Source organism: Rattus rattus, chromosome 15 (genome assembly GCF_011064425.1).
Source record: "Rattus rattus isolate New Zealand chromosome 15, Rrattus_CSIRO_v1, whole genome shotgun sequence".
NCBI classification, from domain to species: domain Eukaryota; kingdom Metazoa; phylum Chordata; class Mammalia; order Rodentia; family Muridae; genus Rattus; species Rattus rattus.
The window spans coordinates 12,473,692-12,496,816 of record NC_046168.1 but is presented as its reverse complement, the minus strand read 5'-3'; the positions used below and the strand labels follow the sequence as shown (position 1 = coordinate 12,496,816).

The 23,125-nt window shown below is 44.6% G+C and overlaps 1 protein-coding gene across 2 annotated transcripts in view; it reads left to right on the top strand.

Annotated features, from left to right (window-relative positions):
* Positions 1 to 13,261: 13,261 nt before the first annotated feature.
* Ammecr1l (AMMECR1 like) overlaps positions 13,262 to 23,125 on the top strand; it is a 23,989-nt gene continuing 14,125 nt past the window's right edge. Inside the window, exons 1-2 of one of the 2 annotated variants that reach the window (XM_032885514.1) lie at positions 13,262 to 13,596; positions 15,179 to 15,289. Coding sequence is in view for 1 of the 2 variants with exons in the window: in XM_032885515.1 (XP_032741406.1) it covers positions 14,500 to 14,572; positions 15,179 to 15,289 (184 nt within the window). In the remaining variant the exon portion in view is untranslated. Of the gene's footprint in view, positions 13,597 to 13,673; positions 14,573 to 15,178; positions 15,290 to 23,125 lie in introns of those variants that run through there. The other variant, XM_032885515.1, reaches the window with a different exon arrangement.

Here is a 23,125-nt window from a genome sequence, read left to right as displayed (position 1 = left end):
AGAACATTGGAAGAAGGTAGAGACACCCTTCTTCTCCTGCTTGCACTTACTTGCTGGCACATCTGTTGGAACCCACTTCTACAGGAGACCAACTGAAAGAACTAGGCTTGTGGGACTGAGCAACTGCTAGATTCGTGGACTTCCCATCCACAGCTGACCTTTGTTGGGTTAGTTGAACTGCAGACCGTAAGTCATCACAGTAAATTCTCCCAATAGAAAGAGACATTCCGTACGTTCTGTGAACCCTGACTAAGACAACTTCGGCACTTTGTTCCCTCTTTTGAGAATTCTTTGTTCTGTACCTCAATTTTCAATTGGGTTACTTGTTTGCTTGACGTCCAGGGTCTTGTTTTTTTTTTTTTTTGTTTGTTTGTTTGTTTTTTGTTTTTGTTTTGTTTTGTTGTCTGTTTTTGAGTCCTTTGTATATTTTTGGATATTAGCCCTTTTTCTGATATGTAGCTGGAAAAAGATCTTTTCCCATTCTGTAGCCTGATGCTTTCCCCAAATAATGGCATCCTTTGCTGTACAGTAGATTCTCATTTTCACGAGGCCCATTTATTAACTATTGTTCATAGTTCTGTGCTGTTGATCAGGAAGTCTTCTCCTGGGCCAGTGAGTTCAAGGCTATTTCTCACTTTTCCTTCATTCAGATTCAGTGTATCTGGTCTTACGTTGAGGGCTTTGGTCATTTGGAGTTTGTGCAGGGTGATGGCTATGAATCTATTTTCATTCTCTACGTACAGCCACTCAATTTGACCACTGGTTGAAGATGCTGTCTTTTTTCCAGTATGTATTTCTGTCTTCTTTAGAAAGAAATCAGGTATATATAGGTCTTCAGTTTGATTTCTTTTTGTTTTTAAAATTTTTTTTCTTTTTTCTTTCTTTTTTTCGGAGCTGGGGACCGAACCCAGGGCCTTGAGCTTGCTAGGCAAGCGCTCTACCACTGAGCTAAATCCCCAACCCCCTTCAATTTGATTTCATAGATCAATGTGTCTGTGTGCCAATACAATGCTGTTTTTATCACTAGAGTTCTAAGGTACAACTTGAGATCAGAGATGGTTCTGTAATCTTAGGCTTTTCCTCCTGGCCTCTCTGTTCCCCAAATTAATGACTCATATATGAATAAATGCCTAGGCCATAAGCTTTGGCTTGTTCCCCCTAGCTCATAATTCAATTATCCTGTTTATGCTAAGTCCTGCCACGTGATCAGTTACATCTCTTAGGTTCATACATCTGATTCCTTCAGTGTTATGTTAGAGGCAAATGGCCTGTGCTAGATTTCCCAGAATCTGCCCCCACCCCCAAATGCCTGAACTTCCTGCCTTCTAATCCTGCCTCAGCTCATTGGCCATAGGGTTTTATTGACAGGCGAAGCTTCCACACAGTATGTGAAGATTCTCTCTACATAGTTCTTTTACCATTCATGATTGTTTTAGCTATCCTGGTTTGTTTGTTTGTTTTTTTGTGGTTCCATATGAAGCTGGAAATTGTCCTTTCAAGTTCTGTAAAGAATTGTGCACTGAATCTGTAGATTGCTTTGGTACGATAGACATTTTTTATCATATTAATCCTACTGATCCACGAGCATGGAAGATCCTTTCATCTTCTGACATCTTTGATTTGTCAGTGTTTTAATGTTTTTATCATATAAGCCTTTCACTTCATTTACGTACATTGAACCATCCCTGCATCTTTGGGAAGAAGCATACTTGCTCCTAGTGGATAATCTTTTTGTTGGTTTTGTTTTTGTTTTATTGTTTTGTTTTTTGAGACAGGGTTTCTTTGTATAGCTTCAGCTGTCCTAGAATTCACTCTGTAGACCAGGCTGACCTTGAACGCAGAAATCAGAGATCTGTCCGACTCTGCCTTTCCAGTGCTGGGATTAAAGACGTGTCAGTCACTACCACTTGGCTGTTGGATAACCTTGGACTAGTTTGCCATATTTTACTGAGAACTTATATCTTTGTTCATTAGGGCAATTAGTCTGTAATTGTTTATTGGGTCTTTACATGGTTTTGTTATTAGAGTAACTGTTGCCTCATTTCAAAAAATGGGAAATATCCTTTCTGTTTCTATTTTGTGGGATAATTTCAGAAGTATTAGGATTAACTCTACCAGTATTAGGATAGGTAGTATATATCAAGAAAACTATCCATTTCATTAGAATTATCCAATTTGAAGGAATGTAGGCTTTTATGTCCTTATGATTCTCTAGATTTCCTCGGTTTTTTTTTTTTAAGACTTATTTATTGTATTCATATGAGTACACTGTTGCTGTCTTCAGACACACCAGAAGAGGGCATCAGATCCCATTTTCTGCAAGCACAATATACAATCTTAAACACTGAGCCATTTCTTCAGCCTCCTCTTAAAAATATCCTTCCATCATAGCCACACCCAACTTCCTTTCCACTTCTTCCAGACACTTGTGTGTGTGTGTGTGTGTGTGTGTGTGTGTGTGTGTGTGTGTGTGTGTGTGTGTGTGTGTGTATGATGGAGGGGGTCTTTGAAAACGCTATGGTTGGCACAGTAACAATCTGTGTGAAGCAGGAGGGAAATCTGGTTCAAGAGGGAGTTAGTTAGCCAGTGTTGGTTCAGACTTCTAGAGTCTGGTGCCAGGGATTTATTCTTGACATATTTTAATACAGTACAGCTTTGGGGAAAAGTTTCCCAGCGACAATAATCACGGTAAAGCTTAAGACATGACTTCTTATCAAACTTCTGGAAACTTTTTTGCAAAGGACACATGACCTCTTTCATGAGAATGGGTACTGAGAATAATACAATAACGATAAGAATGATAAGAAACAAGGCTAGGGACAGAGTCTGGGATAAATGTAACAGTCGGGGGGTGGGGGGGGTGGGAATCAGCTGTGGCCTGGTCCTACAAGGAGCATGGATTACCAGGCTATACACTGTCTGTTCCCAGCTTTCAGAGCAGAAACAGTTATGTGGGTCTCCATGCTCTCATGGATCATCATCGACTGATCCACGTAATTGAGGTTACGTGACATTCCCTCAAATAGAGGTGTGTACTGGGTTTAGAATGCCCCAGGAGGTCAGAGAAGGAGAACACCAGCTAGTGAAGGGACTCTCCCATAATGCTCAGGAGGCTATGCCTCCATGGTGGACTTTGACCTTAATTAGCAGAGTTTTCCCCACACAGTTATATTCCTTCCTTAGAAGGGACAAGTCTGCATGCTTAGCGTTCTTGGTTTCCCTAGTGCTTCTATGTGAGCACAGGCAATGCATGCCCTCTGTATTCCCCAATACATCTTCTTGCTTCGTGTCTCTCCTCTCTCCCCTTTTTCTGACCCATGAGTCCAATTAGGGCAGTCGATTGTGATTCTTACTGACCTTGTTGACTTGGTCTTGTGCAGTGATCATCAGAGCTGCAGTGGGTGCATGACTGCAGGGATCTGCCCATGTCTAAAGGACAGCCTTTCACAGCACCCGTCCTCATCCTCAGCTCTTACATTTCCTTCTGCCCCTTCTTCTGCAATGTTCCCTGAGCTTGAAAGAGTTCATGTCTTACTTAGGGCTGAGCATCAAACCAGTAACTTATTCTCAGCACTTTGACCATGAGTTTTCTTCAGCAGCACTGATCTATGGGTAAAAGCATAAACATTTCAGAATCCAGCCGAGGGAGCCTGGCGACAGGGCTCAGTGGTTCGAACACAGGCTGCTCTTCCAAAAGACCAGGGTTCGATTATCACCGCCCACATGACAGCTCAGAGCTGCTGCAACTTCAGTTTCTGGGGAGGCTAACGCCCCCTTTTCTGGCCTCCTTGGACATCAGGCACACAAATGGAAGATTGACTTGCATGCAGGCAAAATGGCCCTACCTACCAATTTGACAACAGTGGTAGTAAATGCCCTGTTACCCTGTGAACCTGACACCACTCCCATTTCTTTTTGAGATTGGGTCTCTAATGTTGATCATGTTGGGCTTGAGCTGGTCTCAAATGATCCTCCTACCTCAGCCTCCTGAGTAACTGGAGACTACAGTACTCACCACTGTGCCCTGCTGTGTACTCTTTGGGTGAAATTTTCTGTTCGCTCAGTGCTGTAGCTTCCTGGCCTCTCACACTACTTGGTCCTGCGTATCAGATGCATGGCTCTGGTGGGCAAGGTGAAGGCTGTGAGGCTATTTTGCTTGCTGCTGCCAGGCAAACTCTCTTCTTGGCCTTGATGTCACCCTCAGGTTTGATCACTTCTATGGCTTAGTATCTGTTTGCTGATAGCCATTCAAGCTACTTGTGTCCAGGAAAAGCCAATCCTGTTTCTGGTGTTTGGACTCTGCACCAACTTTTTCCTGGTTCTTGGCTTCTTACCCAAGGAATTGAAAGTGAGTGTTTACACAGATTTTCAGAAGTAGCAAGTTGATACTACAAACAGAGGAGACACTGTCAAGATTGTTGACAGTGGCCAGTGTGAGTAAGACCTCAGGGGCCCTGATTGTGGTTCCAGGCCTTTTTTCATGGGGTTCTTTATTGGTAAGGGACACAATGGAGGTGACTCTCTATTTTCTTCTTATTGTGTGTGTCCTTTCTCATAATGCAACTGAGTTAAGTTACCCATATATGCGTAAACATAAGATGCTAAGTAGGGAATTCTTCCTAAAGAGTTCACTGGAAGGAAGTAAATGGTCTGCCTCTAAATTAGGTGTGAGGTGTGAGCACACAGCCTGTTGCTCGGAGATGGGCTGTGGTTAGAGGTCAGCTTTTTATTCAGCTTCACAGCTGCCCCCATCTGCTAGGCAAGCCAGCGTCGGAGAACAGTCAGGGCCGGGGCTGAAGCACTCGAAGCTCCCCTGGGCTGTCCTCTCTGAGAACCGTAACAACCTTATTGTCCTTGTAACAGCTGTGAAGCATTAAGTCTTGGCCTGTAGCCTACCAATCTCAAAGCCAAGAAAAAAGCAGCTGACCCGGGATCCTTTCTTCCCTGGCCTGTCTGGATCGCCATGGCATTGGGAACCAGAAATCCTGAAGCTCAGTAAGCGCCAAGCTGCCAGACAGCTCAGGGATGATGAAGGCTTTCAGTATTCTTGGGAGAAAGCCCAGGACTTCTAAGGTTTCCACCAGGTCCCGAAGGAACTGTGCCTCGTCTCTGGTAGAGCAGAGGCAAGCTCACCTCCTTAGACCTTTCAGGGATGGATATGTATGTCCTTATTTCTCCATTTGTGCAGACTGAGTCCAGCTTTCTCAACTTGACATTGGGCGGCTGGGAAAGAAGTCTCAGCTGCAAATTCCAAGATGAGCTTCCCAAACAGCGTCTGCTGATGATAGGAGTAGAAGGTGGGAAGAAAGAAATAGGGCAAATCCTCCTGTTTCTTGTGGGGATGGTGCAGTGACAACCAGCAGTAACAACCTCTCTTCTGGAAGAGGACCAAGGGTCTCAGCACTGCCTGCTTGGTTGTTTCCTCAAGTTGCTCATTTGAGGAGGTTGCTGTAACTGGGCCCCAGACCTTAGCACAACCGAGTCCATGATGGATGAACCTACCGTTCAGGCCATAAAACTCAGCACATAGACAGTACTGCTGGCCAAAACAAAAATAAAGATCTAATCTCTAAATATACTACCAACTGTGCTTTTTGGCTTCTATAGCCCCACTTCTGGCTAACTGTTTCCGTTAACTAAAGTATGTCACCCAGAATATGGTTTTTATGCTTAAAAGTTCACCCTGAAGGGTTGGACAGATGGTTCTGTGGTTAGAAACACTGACTGTTCTTCCTGAGGACCCAGTTCAATTCCCAGCAACCACATAGCAGCTCACACCTGTCTGTAACTCCAGTTCCAGATGATCAGACACTGTCACACAGTCATATATGCAGGGAAAACACCAGTGCATATAAAAATAAAAATTTTAAAAAAAGGCTTCCGAGTTGCACTGGGGTCTGGAACACCCAGTGTAGTCACTGGTTGCTAATAAATACTTCCTAATGGCTTAAACCCATTTCCAAGCAATCTTCACTGAAGGACACCCAACGACAGTTACTCCATGTCTACTTTATTCTTTCAGTTTTCTCTGATGGGTTTTCTGAGGCAGGCAGGGCCTCATGTATCCCAGGCTAGCCTCAAGTTCAATATGTAGTGAGGAACGACCTTGAGCTTCTGATCTTCCTACTTGAGCTCCTGACTGCTTAGGTTATAGACATGTGCTGGAGTTTCTGGTTTACTCAGTAATGGGGATACGACCCCTTGTCTATTACTGGGCAAGCACTCCACCAACTGGGCTACATCTTCAGCTCCCCTACTTTGTTTCTTTTGGGCTCTTTCTCTTTTTTTTTTTTTTTTTTCTTCTTTTCTGGAGCTGGGGACCGAACCCAGGGCCTTGGGCTTGCTAGGCAAGCGCTCTACCTCTGAGCTAAATCCCCAACCTCCTTTTTTTTTAAGATCATTTCTTACGTCCATGACGGCATACATGTCTGTACTACAAGCACGCTTGCTGCCAGAGGCAATCAGAAGGAACCGCAAGGCCCCTGGAGCCACCATGTCAGTGCCAGAAACTAAACTTGGGTCCTGTGCAAGAGCAGCAAGGTTCTTAACTGCAGAGCCCTCTCTCCAGCTCCCTCTTAGATTCTTCACATCTGTGTGACCAAGTCCTAGAATTAAATTCCTTTTTACTTGAAAATAGTTAATTTGCCCTATTCATTGTGAGAAAATTTTTTCTATCATCACGGTGGCTCTACCTTGTGAGAAGCCTTATTAAGATGGTTAGCCCAAGTACTCCTCATCTTGTAAAACTTTTATGAATTCTTTTTTTAGTCTTTGAAGATGGGGCTTTTCCGGGTAGCCCTGGATGTCCTCAGACTCAGAGTCACCTGGCCTTGCAAATATTTTTAAACTCTCACAGCCACCACGACTTTCCTTTAAGAAAAGATCCTGATGCCAAGAATGGTGGTGCATGCCTTTAGTCCCAGTAGTCTAGAAGTAGAGGCACGGGGGTCTCTGAGTTCAAGGATAGCCTGAACTACAGAGTTCCAGGTCAGCCATGGTTATGTAAAGAAGCCCAGTCTCAGAAAACAAAAAGAACAAAAACAAAATGATGGAGAGAGAGAGAGAGAGAGAGAGAGAGAGAGAGAGAGAGAGAGAGAGAGAGAGAGAGAGAGAACACGATCCCTGGTACAAAGTAGCTGACCCTTTCCTTTTTCCTTCATGTGTCTTTCTGAATTAGCCAATAGAAGATACTATGAGAGCCTAGCTACCTCTTCGCTACCTATCACAGGTACCTTTTTTTTTTTTTAAACAACAAAAATAATTGCTTTGCCAGTTATCATTTGTTTTGCTAAGGTATTTCTTTGTGCAACACCAAGAATATTCTTTTCTAAGTTACCCTAAGTGAGATACAATTTGATACCAGAATTAGGGTTCATTCAGTCTTTTAAACCGTAACTGATCAGCCCCAACCCATATCCTGTGGATTGAACAAAAGGTTTCATACATGCTAAGTATGAGGTGCCCTCGTGCTGAGATCAAACCCAGGGATCTCTGCACACTAGGAAGGAGCTGTACCACATCTCAGCACATCCGGTTGTTTGTACTCAACAGTACTGTTGGGGTCCAGGAGCTGTCCCACAAACCACACAAACACTGATCTCAAACAGGGACAGTTTATTGAGCATTTGCCCCAGACTGGGGAGCCGACTGTGACCCAAGCTAGAGTCCTACAGAGCTTTAAAGCCTGAAATCTACAAACATCTGTGCCGAGTTATTTCACCAATTTAGGGATAGGGGACTTCCTTAGGAATGTGTCTTCGCTGCACATTTATCCTGTTCCCATCGGTTGGAGTATTCAGCTATGGCGGGGGACTTGCCTAACATTCATGTCTTGATTTGCCAACCAGGATATCAGTTACTCAGGGAGGTCTTGGGATCTTAAAAATTCATTTAACCTATATCCAAAATGTAAATTTTTTTCTCTTATGTTGGGGTCCAACTTAGGGGTGAGAGACCAAACCTACTCCATTTTGAGACCAGACTCCCTGAGTACTTGACCTGCAGCTGAATCCAAGCTGCACCCAAGTTCCTCCAAGAAGGGCCCCATGACTTGTCCTTGGCCCATACGCCAGCGTTATTCCCTAGCTATTTCCTAGCAACAGTCAATCAAAGATTATTCCGATGTTTCAGACGTTCTTTCAGACGTCTGTGATCGTGTCCAGGCTTGCTTCAGAGCACCCACCTGTCAGCAAGCAATAGTCATTCTATTAGATACTTGCCAGGCTGGACCACCTTCACTTGCTCCCATTTCCTATAAAACCTTGTTCTGCTGAGGGTTCGAGGCTGCTCCACCTTCCCTTCCTGTTCTGCTGTGTCAGGGTTGGGTTAGAGGAGAGCCCAAGCCTGAGCTTGTAATAAAGAAACCCTAATGCAACTGCATTGGAAACAGCTCCTTGGTGGTCTTCCTGGCAAAACAGGGCAGCTTATAGGTCCTCTAATTGAGATTGGTTTCCAGAACACTGAAGCATAGAACATAACAGAATATGCAATCGACTCAGGCATGAAAAAGTTTCCTAGTAACTGGAGTAACACCATAAAGTGACTGGCTAGACAGGCAATGGTTGCCCAGGCCTTAACAAGTATCTTTAATAAACGCATACCTTTGGCCAGGCTTGGTGGTGCATGCATGGAATGCTAACAGTTCCGATCTGAAGGCAGAAAGATCTCAAATTTGAGGCCAATTCATTTCAAAGAAAAACAATAATGATTCACCCCTTTGGTTATCTAATTTATATTATAATTTATTCTTTGTCTTCGCCACACAGGGTTCTGTGCTAACCAGTACACAAGTAACTGATTATTACTTTGCATGCACATTTGAATGCATATGGCAAAATGTGTTTATTCAGTTTTGCTTTGCTAAGTTGTGTGGGCTCAAATGCCCACCCCTTCCCTCTCTAACCTGTGTGCTGTGTGGAACTGTCACCTGTCAATAAAATGCTGAAGGCCAGTAAGCTGAGGCAGTGTTAGAAGGTGGGACATCCATCTCTGGACTCGGGAAGTCATGAAACTGAGGAGGGGTGACTAGCCATGTGTACCAATAGTATACATGGGATAATAAGTTACAAGCTTAACTTAAGGCTGGGGCATTTGTTGATAAGCCTCCGAGTTATTTGGGAACTGGGGCATGGGTAGAAAAGTCATGGTTACACTAATCTCTTTATAAATCACTTATGTAATCATTTATAAAATGGGGCCTATGTTCACTCTGTCCCCAAGTGTTTGTCAACTTCCATCTTCAACCTCAGCCTTCCAAACCTTCCAAATAGCTAGTCACAGGCCTGGATCATCGCAGTGGCTATCCAGATCCCTTTAACTGCCTTATTCCCGTTTCTAAATCCACAGGTTCAAGGGCTGTTCATTTGCTTTGCTTGTTTGACTTTAGTTTGTCTTTTTTTTTTTGCAAGAGGGGTATAGGTTAAGGCAGGGTCTTGGTAGGTAGCTTTGGCTGGCTTCAAACTCTTCTCTCTCTCTCTCTCTCTCTCTCTCTCTCTCTCTCTCTCTCTCTCTGTGTGTGTAGGTGTACATATATGGTGTGTTCACCTATGAAAGGGTGTGCATGTGTGTGCACATTCGAGTGGAGACCAGTGGTCAGCTTCTACCAAGACATAACATGGCAAAGACAACTTACAGATGAAAGTCTATCGGAGGCGTAGTTTCAGAGGATTAGCAGGGAACATGGTATCAGGCAGGCAGGCAGTAGCTGAGAGCTTCTATCATTAGAGCTTGCCTCTACTGACACATCTCCAACAAGGCCACACCTCCTAATCCTTCCCAAGCAGTTACGTGAGCTGGAGACCAAATATTCTAATATCTGAGACTATAGGGGTCATTTTCATTCAAGCCACCACACATACTCATCCTTTATAACATCGTTATATAAAGAGTTTTTAAGTTTTCACAAGCAGGCATAAGGTACTTACCTATAAATCCCGGTTCTCAGGTAAGAGAACTGCTTCAAGTTTGAGGTCAGTTTCAGACAATGAACTGCAGGTTAGCCTGGGCTACAGCGTGAGACACTAGCCCTGTCTCTGAAAGGCCTGGTGATTTACATCTTTGATCCTAGCACTCTCTATGAAGAAGCAAGCAAGAGTTTTGGGCCAGGCTGATCTGCACAGTAAATTCCAAGCCAGTTAAGGCTACATAGGAAAACCCTGTCTCAAAGAAACAAGTACAGGAGCCCGGTGTGGTGGCTCACGCCTGTAATCTCCACACTCGGGAGGCAGAGGCAGGCCTCTGAGTGGGAGGCCAGCCTGGTTTACAAATTGCAGGAAAGCCAGGGCTACACAGAGAAAACAATCAACCAACCAAACAACAACAACAAAGTAATAACAACCTAAAAGAAAGTTCAGGTGGCCAGGGAGGTGCCATAGCAGTTAAGAGCACTGACTGCCCTTCCAGAGGTACCAGGTTCAACTCCCAGCACCTCCATGGCAGCTAACTACTGTTTCCAGCTCTAGCTCTAAAGGGATCGAACATCCTCTTCTTGCCTCTGTGGGCACTGCATGCACATGGTGCACACACATACATGTTAGATAGACCACTCATCTACACAAAATAAAAATAATGTAAAAATATTTTTAAAAGTCAAATAAGTTAATAAATAATAATTAAAAAAAAACCAAACAAATGAGAAAACAGCATGGATGGGGATTTGGTTTAGTTGGTAGAGTGCTAGCTAGGTATATATGAAGCCGGGGGAATCAGAATCTTTAAAACGGTGTGTGATGTATACCTGTAATCCCAGCACACAGGAGTGGGAGAGTCAGGACAACAGAGTCATTTCTGAGTATATAAGGAGGCCAACCTGAGCTAGATGACAGGTTATAAAACAGCAAAACAAAACAGATAATCCTTGAGGTGGGTACTGCTAAGGGCTGCTTTAAAACAGCATGTAAGCATGCTCTCAGAAATCGTCAAGGCTGGAGCTGGAATTATGTCCCAGCGTGAACTCATGGAATCATGACTGTATAATTTTAACTCTCAAGTAAGAAATCATGGAAAGGCAAACATCTGGGTGGTAGCTGTGCGGAGACAGGTTTTCTGGTAACAGTAAGGCGGTATCACAGCAGACTGGGGCTGCGTGTCAGGAGCAGGTAGAAGGCTGGTACACTCAGCTTCTGGGCATCTTCCCTCTTCCATTAGATAGGATTTAGATTATATTAGATTTCTGTATTGTATAGCTAGTGGCAAACAGAAGCAGGCAGAATTCTGAGTTCAAGGCCAGGCAGGGCTGGATAAAGTAACTCTTTCCGGGATGAGGGATTTCTGAATGTAATGCAGAAAAACAAGAAACGTCACTGCTCTTTTCATACTGACGGCATTGTCTTGGTTTGGTTTTCTCCTCCTCATAATTCCCTCCTGGTTTCTACGCAGTGGTGGGGACTGAGTCTTGCACTGCATGTATGCCAGGCAATGTTGTACTACATAGGGACATTATTAGCCCTGTTTAGTTTCACGTTCTCATCAGTTCTGTCCATTGCTTGTGGAGGAGATGACATTGAAATGTATTTTTTCCTTTCTCTGTTCTGTTCCCTGCCTGCCTTTCAGCATCAGTTAAAGACAAAGATAGCATCTGGACCCAACCTCTTAAGAAAATTCCTTTGACCAGCTCAAAGCAACAACTGTGTTTTTAATTTGAGGGCATTTTAAGTCCAGCTTAGTTCTAATATTTACCTCCTGGCAGCTTGATAACCAGGGAGCAATAACTCCCTTAGCTCTGGGCTGTTTAATGACTGTATAGTACTACCCTGGGAGCAATAGACTGAGGCCATTTCCCAAATGTCCTGTTTTAAAACATTCTGCCAGAAAAGAACTTCACTGTGTGAAATTTATTTTGATTAAGGTTGGAATTTGCCTCCTTATTCAGAAGATAAAGAAAAAGAAAACACAAAAACCTGATCTCTGGTTTTCCGCCTCCTGCAATTTTGGCTCTAAGTTGTGATCATACAATTTCCCATTCTTCAGTCAGACAGAGAAATTCAGACACACAACAGAAGGCTATGATAGGAATTGTGAAGACTACTGTAGAAATTACATTTTAAAAAGGTTACCTCCCTTTCTTTAAAGCATAAGGGTTGGATTCTCTTTAAAAGCTTGGGTCCAAAAGGCAGTTTCCTTGGGTTTTGTTACCTACAGGTAATTATGTACTAGAAGAATTTATTTCAAACACCATGCATGCTCAAGCAGATAGGGTTTGCTGGAAAGCTTGACTATTAAATATGATTTACATTTAAAAAAAACCCTTTTTTTGGTCTTTTGAAGACAAACATATTAAGGATGCCTTCATACTTTAACAGAAAAGCAAACTGTGCTTGAGCCATTAAAAAAGAACTTTAAAAAACGTGTATATGTGGTTATGTGCATCTCATGTGTGCAGTGCTGGGGAGGCCAGAAGACGGTGAGGGTGTGCGACCTATTGGCACAGGAGTTACATGCAGTTGTGAGCTACCATGTGCGAACCTGTCCTACTCAGATTGGCCTTTTTTCTTCTCTCTCTCTCTCTCTCTCTCTCTCTCTCTCTCCCTTTTTTTTTTTTTTTTTGCCCCTGTATTGTGGATATTTTGTTGATGTCATCTGGGGCTTCTGGTGATGTTGAACTACAGACGGGAGTAGGCGTTGCCTGGGTCATTCCTAAAGCTGAGTCAGCCTGCCCTTCTCCAGTGCAATGGGAAGCTAAGGAGGCCAGGTGCCAATGTCTGAGATTCAGCCTGGCACACTCCACATGGGCCTTGTTCTGGCAGTCTTTGGCTTGATCTAAGCTGCCCACTTCCACTCCGCTTTCGAAGGCGGAACTTGGTCAGGCAGAGTGATGAGCGTGGGCACATGGGGAAAAAAGCCGCTGGCAGCTCAGAATTGCATTGCTAATGTGAGCGACTGCTAGGGCAAGGCCGCAGCTCCCTAGGCGCCAGCTTGAAGTGTCTGCCACCTGCAGCCTCCGGGACAATGCCGTCGCGAGACCAGAACTACAACTCCCGGCGTGCTCTGCGCTGCGGCCTGGCCCGTCCGCCCGGCAAATTGCAGCGGCCGGCCTGACATCCGTGAGCCGAAATGGAAGATCCTCACCTGCAAGGGGAGCCCAGTAGGTTTCAGATCTTCCTGGAGAGACTCACTGCCATATGCGTGAGACTCGGCCTCCACAAATGAAAACAGCTGCCTATATGCTAACCAGCGCCAATCACAAAAATGTGCGGACCAAGGTCACGTGACTAGTGGGCGGTACTCCCAGAGCTTCGGAATCTCTATGGTTCTCGCCGACTCGCTAGAGGACGTTTGGTCCACTGGAGGACTCCCTACATTCTTCCTCCATTACCTCACTGCCTCCGGTGGCTGCTGGGATAGAGGAGGACTCAGGTCCCGACTCGACTCGGTCCTCCACCCGCCCCGGGGATACCTCTAGTTCTCCCCGGCCGCCGCCGCCCCGCTGCTTCCTCCTCTGCCCTCCCGCCGGCCTCCTTCGGGCGTCCTAACCCGCCTTGGGACTCTGCTTTTCTCGGGAGCCTCCACCCAGGCGCATGGCTCCATGAAGCAGGAGGAAGAGAAGGCAGAGCGCGAGAGGTCCCGTCTGCCCCGGCCGCGTCTGGGTCAGGAGAGAAGGTGGGGAATTCTAGGGGGCTGTGCCGTGCTTTCTCTTGCCAGGCCTTCTCGAGGCCTGTTCAGTTCCGAGGCAGACAGTACCCTGGAGAGTGGGGTCTCGAGGTGCCGGGCGAGGGGTCCCGGGGCGCCATGGGGGAGGGGCACATGGAGGCGGCCACCGCGGGTGGGCAAGGCCTCCTCCGGGCTGTCTGTCCCCGTCGAGGACTAACGGGATCGTGAGGCCGTGTGCCCGAGTTCTGGGTGGCAGGGTCGCCCCTGGCCAAGGAGGCGAGGCAGCAGTTGTAGCCTCAGTGCCTGAAGTCCCTCCAGGAAACAGTCGGAGGAAAGTTTGGTGGTCTCCTGCGCCGCCTGGTGGCCCCCCACCCAGAGTCCCCTCCCCCGCCCGGCGTCTGGATTCCACCCCCGCGGCCCAGACCCAGTTGCTCTACCCGTCGCCCTGTCGTTTCCCCAACTCCCACTGCGCCCTGTACTCTCCTGTCCCACATCCTCCTTTTCACCTTTTCCTTCTGCCTATTAAACCCCTCCCGGTCTCTTCTTTCCCCCTTGTCTCATCGTTTTCTTGCTTAACTCTCTTCTCGCGCTTTATTTTCTTTTTTTCCTCCCGCCCCACCTCCCGTATCTACTTGTAGCCCCTCTTGCCTACAACCATCCCTCCATCTTAAACTTTGGGTCTTATGCCTGTCCTCAGAGCTGTGTGGCTTTTGCCCTTCATTCCTTGCCCTGATCTGACTCCTCTCTTTGCTCACTTATCCCTCTGGGCCTATCTGCTTTCAGTGCCCTCTCTTAGGATTGAGTGGGTGGGGCCTGGAGTTTCTGCTTTGCATAAATTCTGTAGTACTGGGGAAGTAGGAAAGGTGGAGGAGATTGCGAAGAAGAGATTCGTGCAAAGCTGAGTAAGGATGAATGGCTCCACCAACACTTACCATCGTCTCCTGGCACAAGGTGCCTTGTCCTCAGGGGCCTAGCATGTTGTCCGGTAATTTTTAAGACTTGGGAGTATGCTTGTATACAGAAACCTGTAGAGAGCTCAAAAGAGATCGCTCCTGGCTAGAGAGCAAGTTTTGACGTTGTGTGTGTGTGTGTGTGTGTGTGTGTGTGTGTGTGTGTTGGGTGGGGGTGGTCTCATTCAAGTACAATACAGCCTTTGATCCTCCGTGGGACTCAGTTAACTTGTCTTGAAGTAAGGAGAGTTTTTTCCAGGAGGTTTTGTTGGTTTGCTTCAGAGATTGCTCTGTTAAATTGTAACTTTTGATCCTGGTGCACACCTTTGATCCTGGAATCTGAAAATGTTCTCAGTGGTAAAGTCTCTTGGCTCTTGTTTGTCCTAAAATAAATTAAGCCTGACATAAAGCTGGGTGGGATATTGCACACCTTTAATCTCGACACTTGGGAGGCAGAGGAAGACAGCTTTCTAGAGTTGACACCAGACTGGTCTATCTATGAGATATCCAGTGAGCTCTGGGACAGCCAGGGACATACAGAGAAACTGTGTCTGGAAAAACAAGCAAACAAAAACTTTAACTTTTGCAAAAACCTTCCCACTACTTAAACTTTGTTCACTGCACCTGCATTTCTGTCTTAGGTATTGGAAGAAGGGATGGAATTGGAAGAAAGAAGATTCATTCCAGAGACAAAATAGCTCCCCTCTCCTATTGTAGCTGTTTCCTCTGGGACTATAAACTTTCTGCTTTCAGTGAGTATGACCTTGGGCATACTTGAAGTGGGATTTTGTTGCATGCTTTGGTTTTGGCTTTGGCTTGTGTCTAGATTTAAGGTGTAAGTGTACTTCATTTCAGTTTCTCTTAGAGTCAGTGGTCCTAAGGTTATTTAAGTTCTAATATTTTTTAAACTTATACTTACTTAATGTGTTTGCCCGCATGTGCGTGGATGTTACCACAGTGTGTGTGTCTGAGGAAGTTAGAAGACAGCTTGAGGGAGTCAGTTCTCTGTGGGCCATGGGTGGAGATCAAAGTCAGGACATCAGGCTGGGTGGCAAGTGCCTTTCCCTGCTGGGCGGTCTTGCTGGCCCTCCACCTGTACTTTAGTGTTCTGTTTGTTTTCAAGATGGTGTTTCTCAGTGTAGCCTTACTCTCTCTGCAGACCTGGCTGGCCTGGAACTCAGTGTTGAGCATGCCTCTGTATCCCAAGTGCTGGGATTAAACCCAGTCCCCAATTGACAACCAAAGAAGCCTTTTTCCCCTTGGCTTTAATTTTTAGGTTAATAGATTCATGGAGTTAGGACTGTGACTCACCTTGTGTGGCATTGCATGTGTGTAATATTTTCATTTGAGAAGTGAATCTGAAAGATGGGGTCATCTTGGGCTGCATAATGAGCTTAGGCACAAAAATTAACTAGTTCCAAGGTTAGTGCAATTCCTGGACAGTTTTCATTCATACAGAGTTGGTCTTCATCTACTTTTTTGGATCATTTTGACCTAAATCTGCTGTGGTGACATTTTTATTCTACATGTAAACCTTGAACATAGTTCTTGTATAAAAGTTAGTGCCTCACCCCTGTGAATTTATGGATGATGGCGTGTTTGGGTTGAGGACATAGCTGCTTGGCTGACAGCTCAGTACCTGTGATGTAGCTCAGTACGACACCCCAAAACCGTTCCCCTTCACTACTGTAAGAGTTTGTCAGAGCCTCCCAAACTTTTCGTGAGGGAAACAGAAGAGGAAATGTCTTAATTTTATAAATGAAAACAAAGACAAAAGCAAAAAAAAAGCCCCAAAACCTGAGACCCACAAAGATAAGGCTCCATGCTGTAGGTCACACAGAAAGAAGAGGGGGATGGTCAGGAGCAAAACCTAAAACTATTAGCTGGAAGTAGTGGTGCCCTGGAGACAGGCAGATCTCTATGAGTCCCCCGCTGTTACACAGAGAAACCTAGTCTTGGGGATGGAACCCAACCCTGTAAATAATTGTTTCCTTTGAACTGATGTAGACTTTGGTCTTTGGGGTTTTTTTGTTTGTTACTGAGACAGGGTTTCAGAACTAGAACTTGCTATGTAGACCAACCAGGCTGGCCTTGAATTTAGAGATCATTTGCCTTGTCTGGGGATGTGTTAAGGGTAAAGGTGTGTGCCACCAAGCACAGTGTTTACTTGTTTTTGAAACAAAGTCTCTATGGCCTTTAAGTCATTACAATCCAATTTAAGACACAGCCAACGCCCTCTCCAGCTCTGGGATTACAATGAGCCATGTGCCTCCCTCAAGTTGAAAGCATTTTGCTACTTATTTGTTGTTTTAAGTCCTAAGTCTTTGTAAATAGGTTGTAAACCTAATTGCATGGGTTTGCCCATGTGTCAAATGCCCCGTGTGGTTATATGGTAGATGTTTTTTTGGTGTAGGAGTTGAGACAATGAGACAGACTCCCTTGGAGCCCACACAGGCCACAGACTGCCTGTGTGGTTAAGGGAGTCCATGAGCTTGTGGTCCTCCTGTCTCTTTGCCTCTGTCTCCTGAGTTTGGGGATCACAGGCATATGAATCGTTTGGAATGGTGGACAGCAGAATAGCATCTCTCACCTGACTTTCTTGGAACAATACCATAAGTAGCTAAGATTGCAGCTCATGCACCACACCAGTACTCATGATATCATTGGATTTCACTTCAGCACCAGTACTCATGATATCATTATTACATTGGATTTCACTTCAGCTTGTCAGTGTCGTGGGAGAAACAGCCTGCTCCTGTCTAAGGAAGCCTTTATTTAACATCTAGACACTAAATAGTAACAGAAGCTTCGCCCCTACTTCCCAAATCTTTATAAGCTCATGCCCTCTGATAAACTAAGTGTGACCTGCAACTCAGATATGCCTGTCTGTGTTGTCTGTGTGTCCATTTCTTGAGTGGTGGGATGAAAGGTATATTCTACCACACCTGGAGAGAATTTTTTTTCTAGATATGATTACTGTTTGAAATGAAAACCATTGGCAAAATCTCTAGCTTTCTCTTTGTATTAAAATGTTTGTGATAATAACAATTAGCAAGTAAAGCTTTTTTTTTTAAGGTCTCTGCCTTTTTGTATTTCTACAAAGTTGAATGAGTAATCCTAGTATTAACCCAATATTCATATTCATATTCTCCCTCCCTCTCCCCCCCACCCTCTCTCTCTCTCTCTCATGGTTTCTATGTAGCCCTGGCTAATATATAACTCTGTAGAATAGGCCACCCCTGAACTCAACGGTCTTCCTGCCTCCTGAGTGTGGGGATTAAAGGTGTGAAATACAAAACTGTTTTTAGGGTCTCACTTCGTAACTCTTTACTAGCTTCAAACTCTTCCCCTTCTTTAGTCTTCCTAGGAGACCTCCAATGTTCTTTACGGCTTCTGCTATCATAGAATGAAGAATCCATAAAAGGTTTCTTAGAAGCCATTACATTTTAAAGCAGAAAAGTATCAAGGTCTTTTAGACTACAAGGTAGCTGTTGTTAGGGAATTGTATTAATAGTAATTATGTGCCAAGGAACTGCCAGTTTTCTCACACCTTTCTGAATTCCCAGCACTCAGGAGGCAGAGGTAGGAATATCTCTTGGGTCCAAGGCTATACCTTCTGGTGACGCCCCATATAAAGGACATGAAAGGAAGCTTTTGCATTTTGCCTGCTTGCCTACATTCTTACTGGCAAGTTTATCCTGTTGCTGAGGTATTCCCTTACTGACCTTAGACTCTCCTTCAGGATTCAATGTAGACAGAATTCCAGTAGCTCTCTAGGAATTCCCTAGTACTGTGAACCAGGTTGAGACCACTGAGACATCAAGTCTCATAGACTGAACAATGACCAGATTCTTGATTTTTCTATCAAGCCATTGTTGAACTACTCAGACCAGAACCTGTAAACTACTCTAATGAATCATATGTATACATGGCCTTGAACAAGAGTTCCGCCTGCCTCTGCTCCTGAGTGCACCACCACTGCCCAGCCATTGAGCACAGTCTACATAGTGAGGTCCAGGACAGTTAGGGCAGCCCTCTGTGGTAGCAGGTACACAGAAGATGTTACAGCTTGCTGAGTTTGCTTTCAGACTTGGATCTCAGAGGTGGAGTCTGAGCCAGAGCTGGCAGCTAGATGGTTACCTCAAAGCCAAGATCTGTCCTCAGAAGTGGGGGCGTCTCGGGTTGTTCTGTAATGGGCTTTTGAAAGAGACAGAGAAGAAGGAAGGCCATTTTGCTTGTCCACGTCAATCAGGGCAGCTTTGTGTTCTTGAATTAATTCTGGTTTTGATACTTAATTATGAATGTTAGCAATCTATGGGAAATTTTTTATAGTAATTCCTGAAATCAGAAATTGCCACCCAGGCAAATAAACACTATAATGGATCACTAAAAGTCCCAGCATTTAAAACCTATAACAACAACAACAATAATAGTAATAATAGAAGAAGGAAGGATGGACGGACGGACGGACGGATGAACTGCCTCCCAAGTGCTGGGATTAAGAGCCAAATGACTATCACTGAAACATCAGATTCCTGGGAGAAGGGCTTCTACTGAAAGCATGCACCATCACTCTAACTGCTGAGCTCTCTCCAGTCCCTGTTTGGAATCAGTTGTTGTTGTTGTTGTTGTTGTTGTTGTTGTTGTTGTTGGAGACACCACCCGAGTACTGGGACTAAAGGTGTCAGCCACCACCACTCACTTAAAACATTTTTTTCCTAGTTGTACCTATGCAAAGCAAGCCTTTGGGTCACCTCAGTAAGTATTAAGTGGCACCTGTGGCCAAGTCCAGGACTGAGTGGTCACTGCTGTATAGTGAATATAACAGTTTCCAGGATAAATTGGATCAAGATGAGAATTTACAGGATAATTGACCTAATATTTAGAATGAAGTGTTCAAACTGTCCTCCTTTGTTTGTTTTAGGTTTTTTTTCCTTTTTTTTGTTGGGGGGGAGGTCTGTACACATTGCAGGTGTGAGCATGGTTGGCTACCAGAGGTTGATGTCAGGAAACGTTTTCAACAAGATTACTCCTTCAACTTCGAGCTTATGATTAAGCTAAGCTGGCAGTCATCTCTGTGACTGCTTATTCCCACCTCCCTATACAGGCATCCTGCCACCACACCAGTATGTGTATTTTATATTATATAATTGTATATTAATTATATTATATATATGCTACATTTGTTGTGCTTGTGTGACAACCAGTTTAGTGAACCATGTTCCAGTCCCTGTTATGTTTTGAGTCATGGCCTCACCATATAGCCTTGGCTCCTCTGGGACTCAGATCATACTAGCCTGGAAAGGTGTGATGCATTATGTGTGTTTTCAATTTTTTGGTAGGCTTTTTTGTGGGGTTTGGGTTTGTTTGTTTGTTTGTTTAGAAAAAAAGTTTAGGTTATGTCAACCATGTAAGCCTATATACTTCTGAAAACCCTGAGTTCAGTTCCTCAGTCAGATATAAATCATTATTTTTTATGTATGTCCATATTTGTCACACATCTGGTGTACAGGGGATTGATCACACATTGGACAGGGAAGCTGATGGTTCAGCAGCCTATAGAGGAAGTTCAGGGTCTTTGAACACTGAGGGCAGGCCTATTTGATATTTGCAAGGTTAAGGAAAATGTATGAGAAATTATTTATATTCCTGAAATCATAAATTGCCTACTACTACTACTTCCCTTAGCTTCATGCTGAAGCGTGGGCGCTGTCTCCATCTGGTGGATTACAGTGTTAACTACTGTGCTCATGTTGATTGTGGAAGCCGTGTAAGAAGCCATGGCTACTGCTGACTCCTGAGCTTGGCCCAGGAACTTTGCAAGGCACCATCCAAGGCCTCTGTGGTCAGTGTTGCAGGCTTTGATCAAGGACTGTTTCCGTGCCCAGGGCCACACACCTACTGTGGAACAACAAGGCCACACACCTACTGTGGTACAATATTGGTTGTTGTCGTGAGGTTTAAGGCCTGTGTCACAGTTACTGTTCTATTGTAAGGTGTCATCATAATCAAAGCAACTCGTTTAAAAGACAGTATTTGACTGGGGCTTGCTTACATTTGTAAGTTTTAAGTACGAATGCAGGGGTTGGGGATTTAGCTCAGTGGTAGAGCGCTTGCCTAGGAAGCGCAAGGCCCTGGGTTCGGTCCCCAGCTCCGAAAAAAAAAAAAAAAAAGAGAACCAAAAAAAAGTACGAATGCAAGTTCATGATCATGACACAGGAAGTCAGGCATTCCGCTGGAACAGTAGCTGAGAGAGAGCTTTACATCCTGATCCATAGGCAAGAGCAGAAAGAGAAGGACACTGAGCCTAGTGTCTTTTGTAACCACAGTCAACCTTCATCTCCCAGTGACACACCTCCAACAAGGCCACACCTCCAAATAGTTTTAACTGGGGCCTAAGCATTAGAACATGAGCCTATGGAGCTGTTCGTATTCAAACCACGGGAGTGTTTTTGACTTTCCATGTATGTGCAGTCACCCTCAAGGCCAGAGTTCTAACTGGAATTGAACTTAGAGGTGGTGGTTGTGAGTGCTGAAAACCAAACTTGGGTCCTGAAAGACCAACCAGTGCTGTCAGTTACTGGGCTGTCCTACAGTCCCTAAGAGAAGTTTAGTACAACTGGCAGGTAATTACTGTTTGTATTAATGCTGTTAACAGTTGGTGGCTGAGATGTTTTCTGTCAGTACTATGGTTCATTTTACATTTTCTACCTTTTAGTATTTGCTTATTTTGGCAGATAGTAAAGTATTAGGCGCCTTCAAAATTGTTCAAAAAGAAGGAAGTAAGCAATACACACATCTTAAATGAAATAAAGTGATTGTATATTAAGCTTTGTCATGGAGCCAAGCCTCTAATTCTAACATGGGAGGTTGAGAAAAGAGGATTAGGAGTTCAAGGCTAGATTGGCAACATAAACCTTGTATCCAAAAACAAAACCAAATTTGTTTTTTTGACATAGGGTCTTAACCATATAGCCCTAACTATTCTAGAACTCATTATGTAGACCAATGACCTCAAATTCAGAGATCGCCTGTCTCTGCCTTCCAAGTGTGGGATTAAAGGCAAGAACCACCATGCCAAGCCTTAAAACTCTTCCCAATGAAATAATTCCTAAGTGTAAGGTGCTTAAGGGCAGACAGATTGACTAACTAACTGGCCAACAGACATAAGTTACCCAGGGAGTTCTTTGGGCCTTACTCTCTACCTTAATATGTTAGACACAGCCTCTTTCACTGAACCTGGAGCTCACTGGCTGGTTAAGACTGGCTGCTCCTTCAGTGAGCTTCAAGAGTCTTGCTTTCTGCCATGCACTCCAATGCCTTGTGTGTGTGTGTGTGTGTGTGTGTGTGTGTGTGTGTGTGTGTGTGTGTGTGTTTGTGTGTTTGCGTACATACTAAGCTGTCCTTATACCCCCCTTAATATGTTTTTCTTTTTTAATTTAAAGATTTTCTTTAAGTGTATGGGTGTTTGCTTACAAGTCTGCATACAACATGTGTAGTGCCCCTGAAGGGCAGAAGATGGCGTTGGAGTTGTCTGACCTGTATCTGAGGCTAAGTAGAAGGCACAGTGACATCTGTTTGTGTACTCAGGACAGGCATTGCTGTGAAGGGGAGAAGGCTTACAGTTGCCTGGGTATGGTTGAGTATGTTGGCTTTGAGCCTGAGATCTTCATTTCCTTTTGTTGACAAGCTCCTTTAAACTCTAGTGTATCCTGAGTTGCACTGTGTTTTCTTGTTTTCTTAGAAAAAGGCACTAAATCCAGTGGGTATTTATTATCTTACTCTGCCATGTTGCTTGGTGAGAAGGTCCGGATCTTGGAGCCTGACAGATTGTGGTCCAACTCCCAGCTCTGCCACTTCAGTGAGGCCTTGGAGGACCCCACGCTTACTAACTCTGAGGCTCACTCTCTTTGAAATGCTGGTCATTTGTTTGTCCACACTGAGTAAAGTCCTGGAACATGAAGCATTCTGAATACATAGGACATGTCTAGACCATCTTTAGGTTGTCCTCTAGGAAGAAGCAGTGGGCTAGGAGCCCAAGTGAGAAACAGCTAACTGTAGTGTTTTTAAGGCCCTTGTGACTACTAACCTGACTTCATGCTCAGTAACTCCAGAGAGCAATTACTTTTATTCTAGTTTAAGGAAACTCAGTCTCAGACTAACCAGTTTTGAACTCAGTCCACTTGGCTCTGTAGAGGCACCATCAGCCTTTGGTTTGGTTTGGTTTGGTTTGGTTTGAGATAGGAACTTGCTAAGTATTGGCCAGCTCCCTGTGTAGACGAACAGGCGAGTCTCAAACTCATAAAGATCTACCTGCCTTTTCGTCATGAGTACTGTGGTCAGGCGTGAGCTACTACTTTGAGGGAGCTTTTTATGTGTCTGGTGGAGCCCATTGTGGCCTGAACTTGAGACATGTATAGAGACCCAAGGGTGACTTTGAACTCCTGATCCTCCCGCTACTTCCAAAGTGCTGGGGGTACTAGTTTACACAGTCCTGTGAATGAAGCACAAAGCCTTGTGTGTTGGGCAGGCGGTCTACTGACTGAGTCATCCCAGCCCTGGGAGTTTTTTGTCTTGCATTTTGTTGT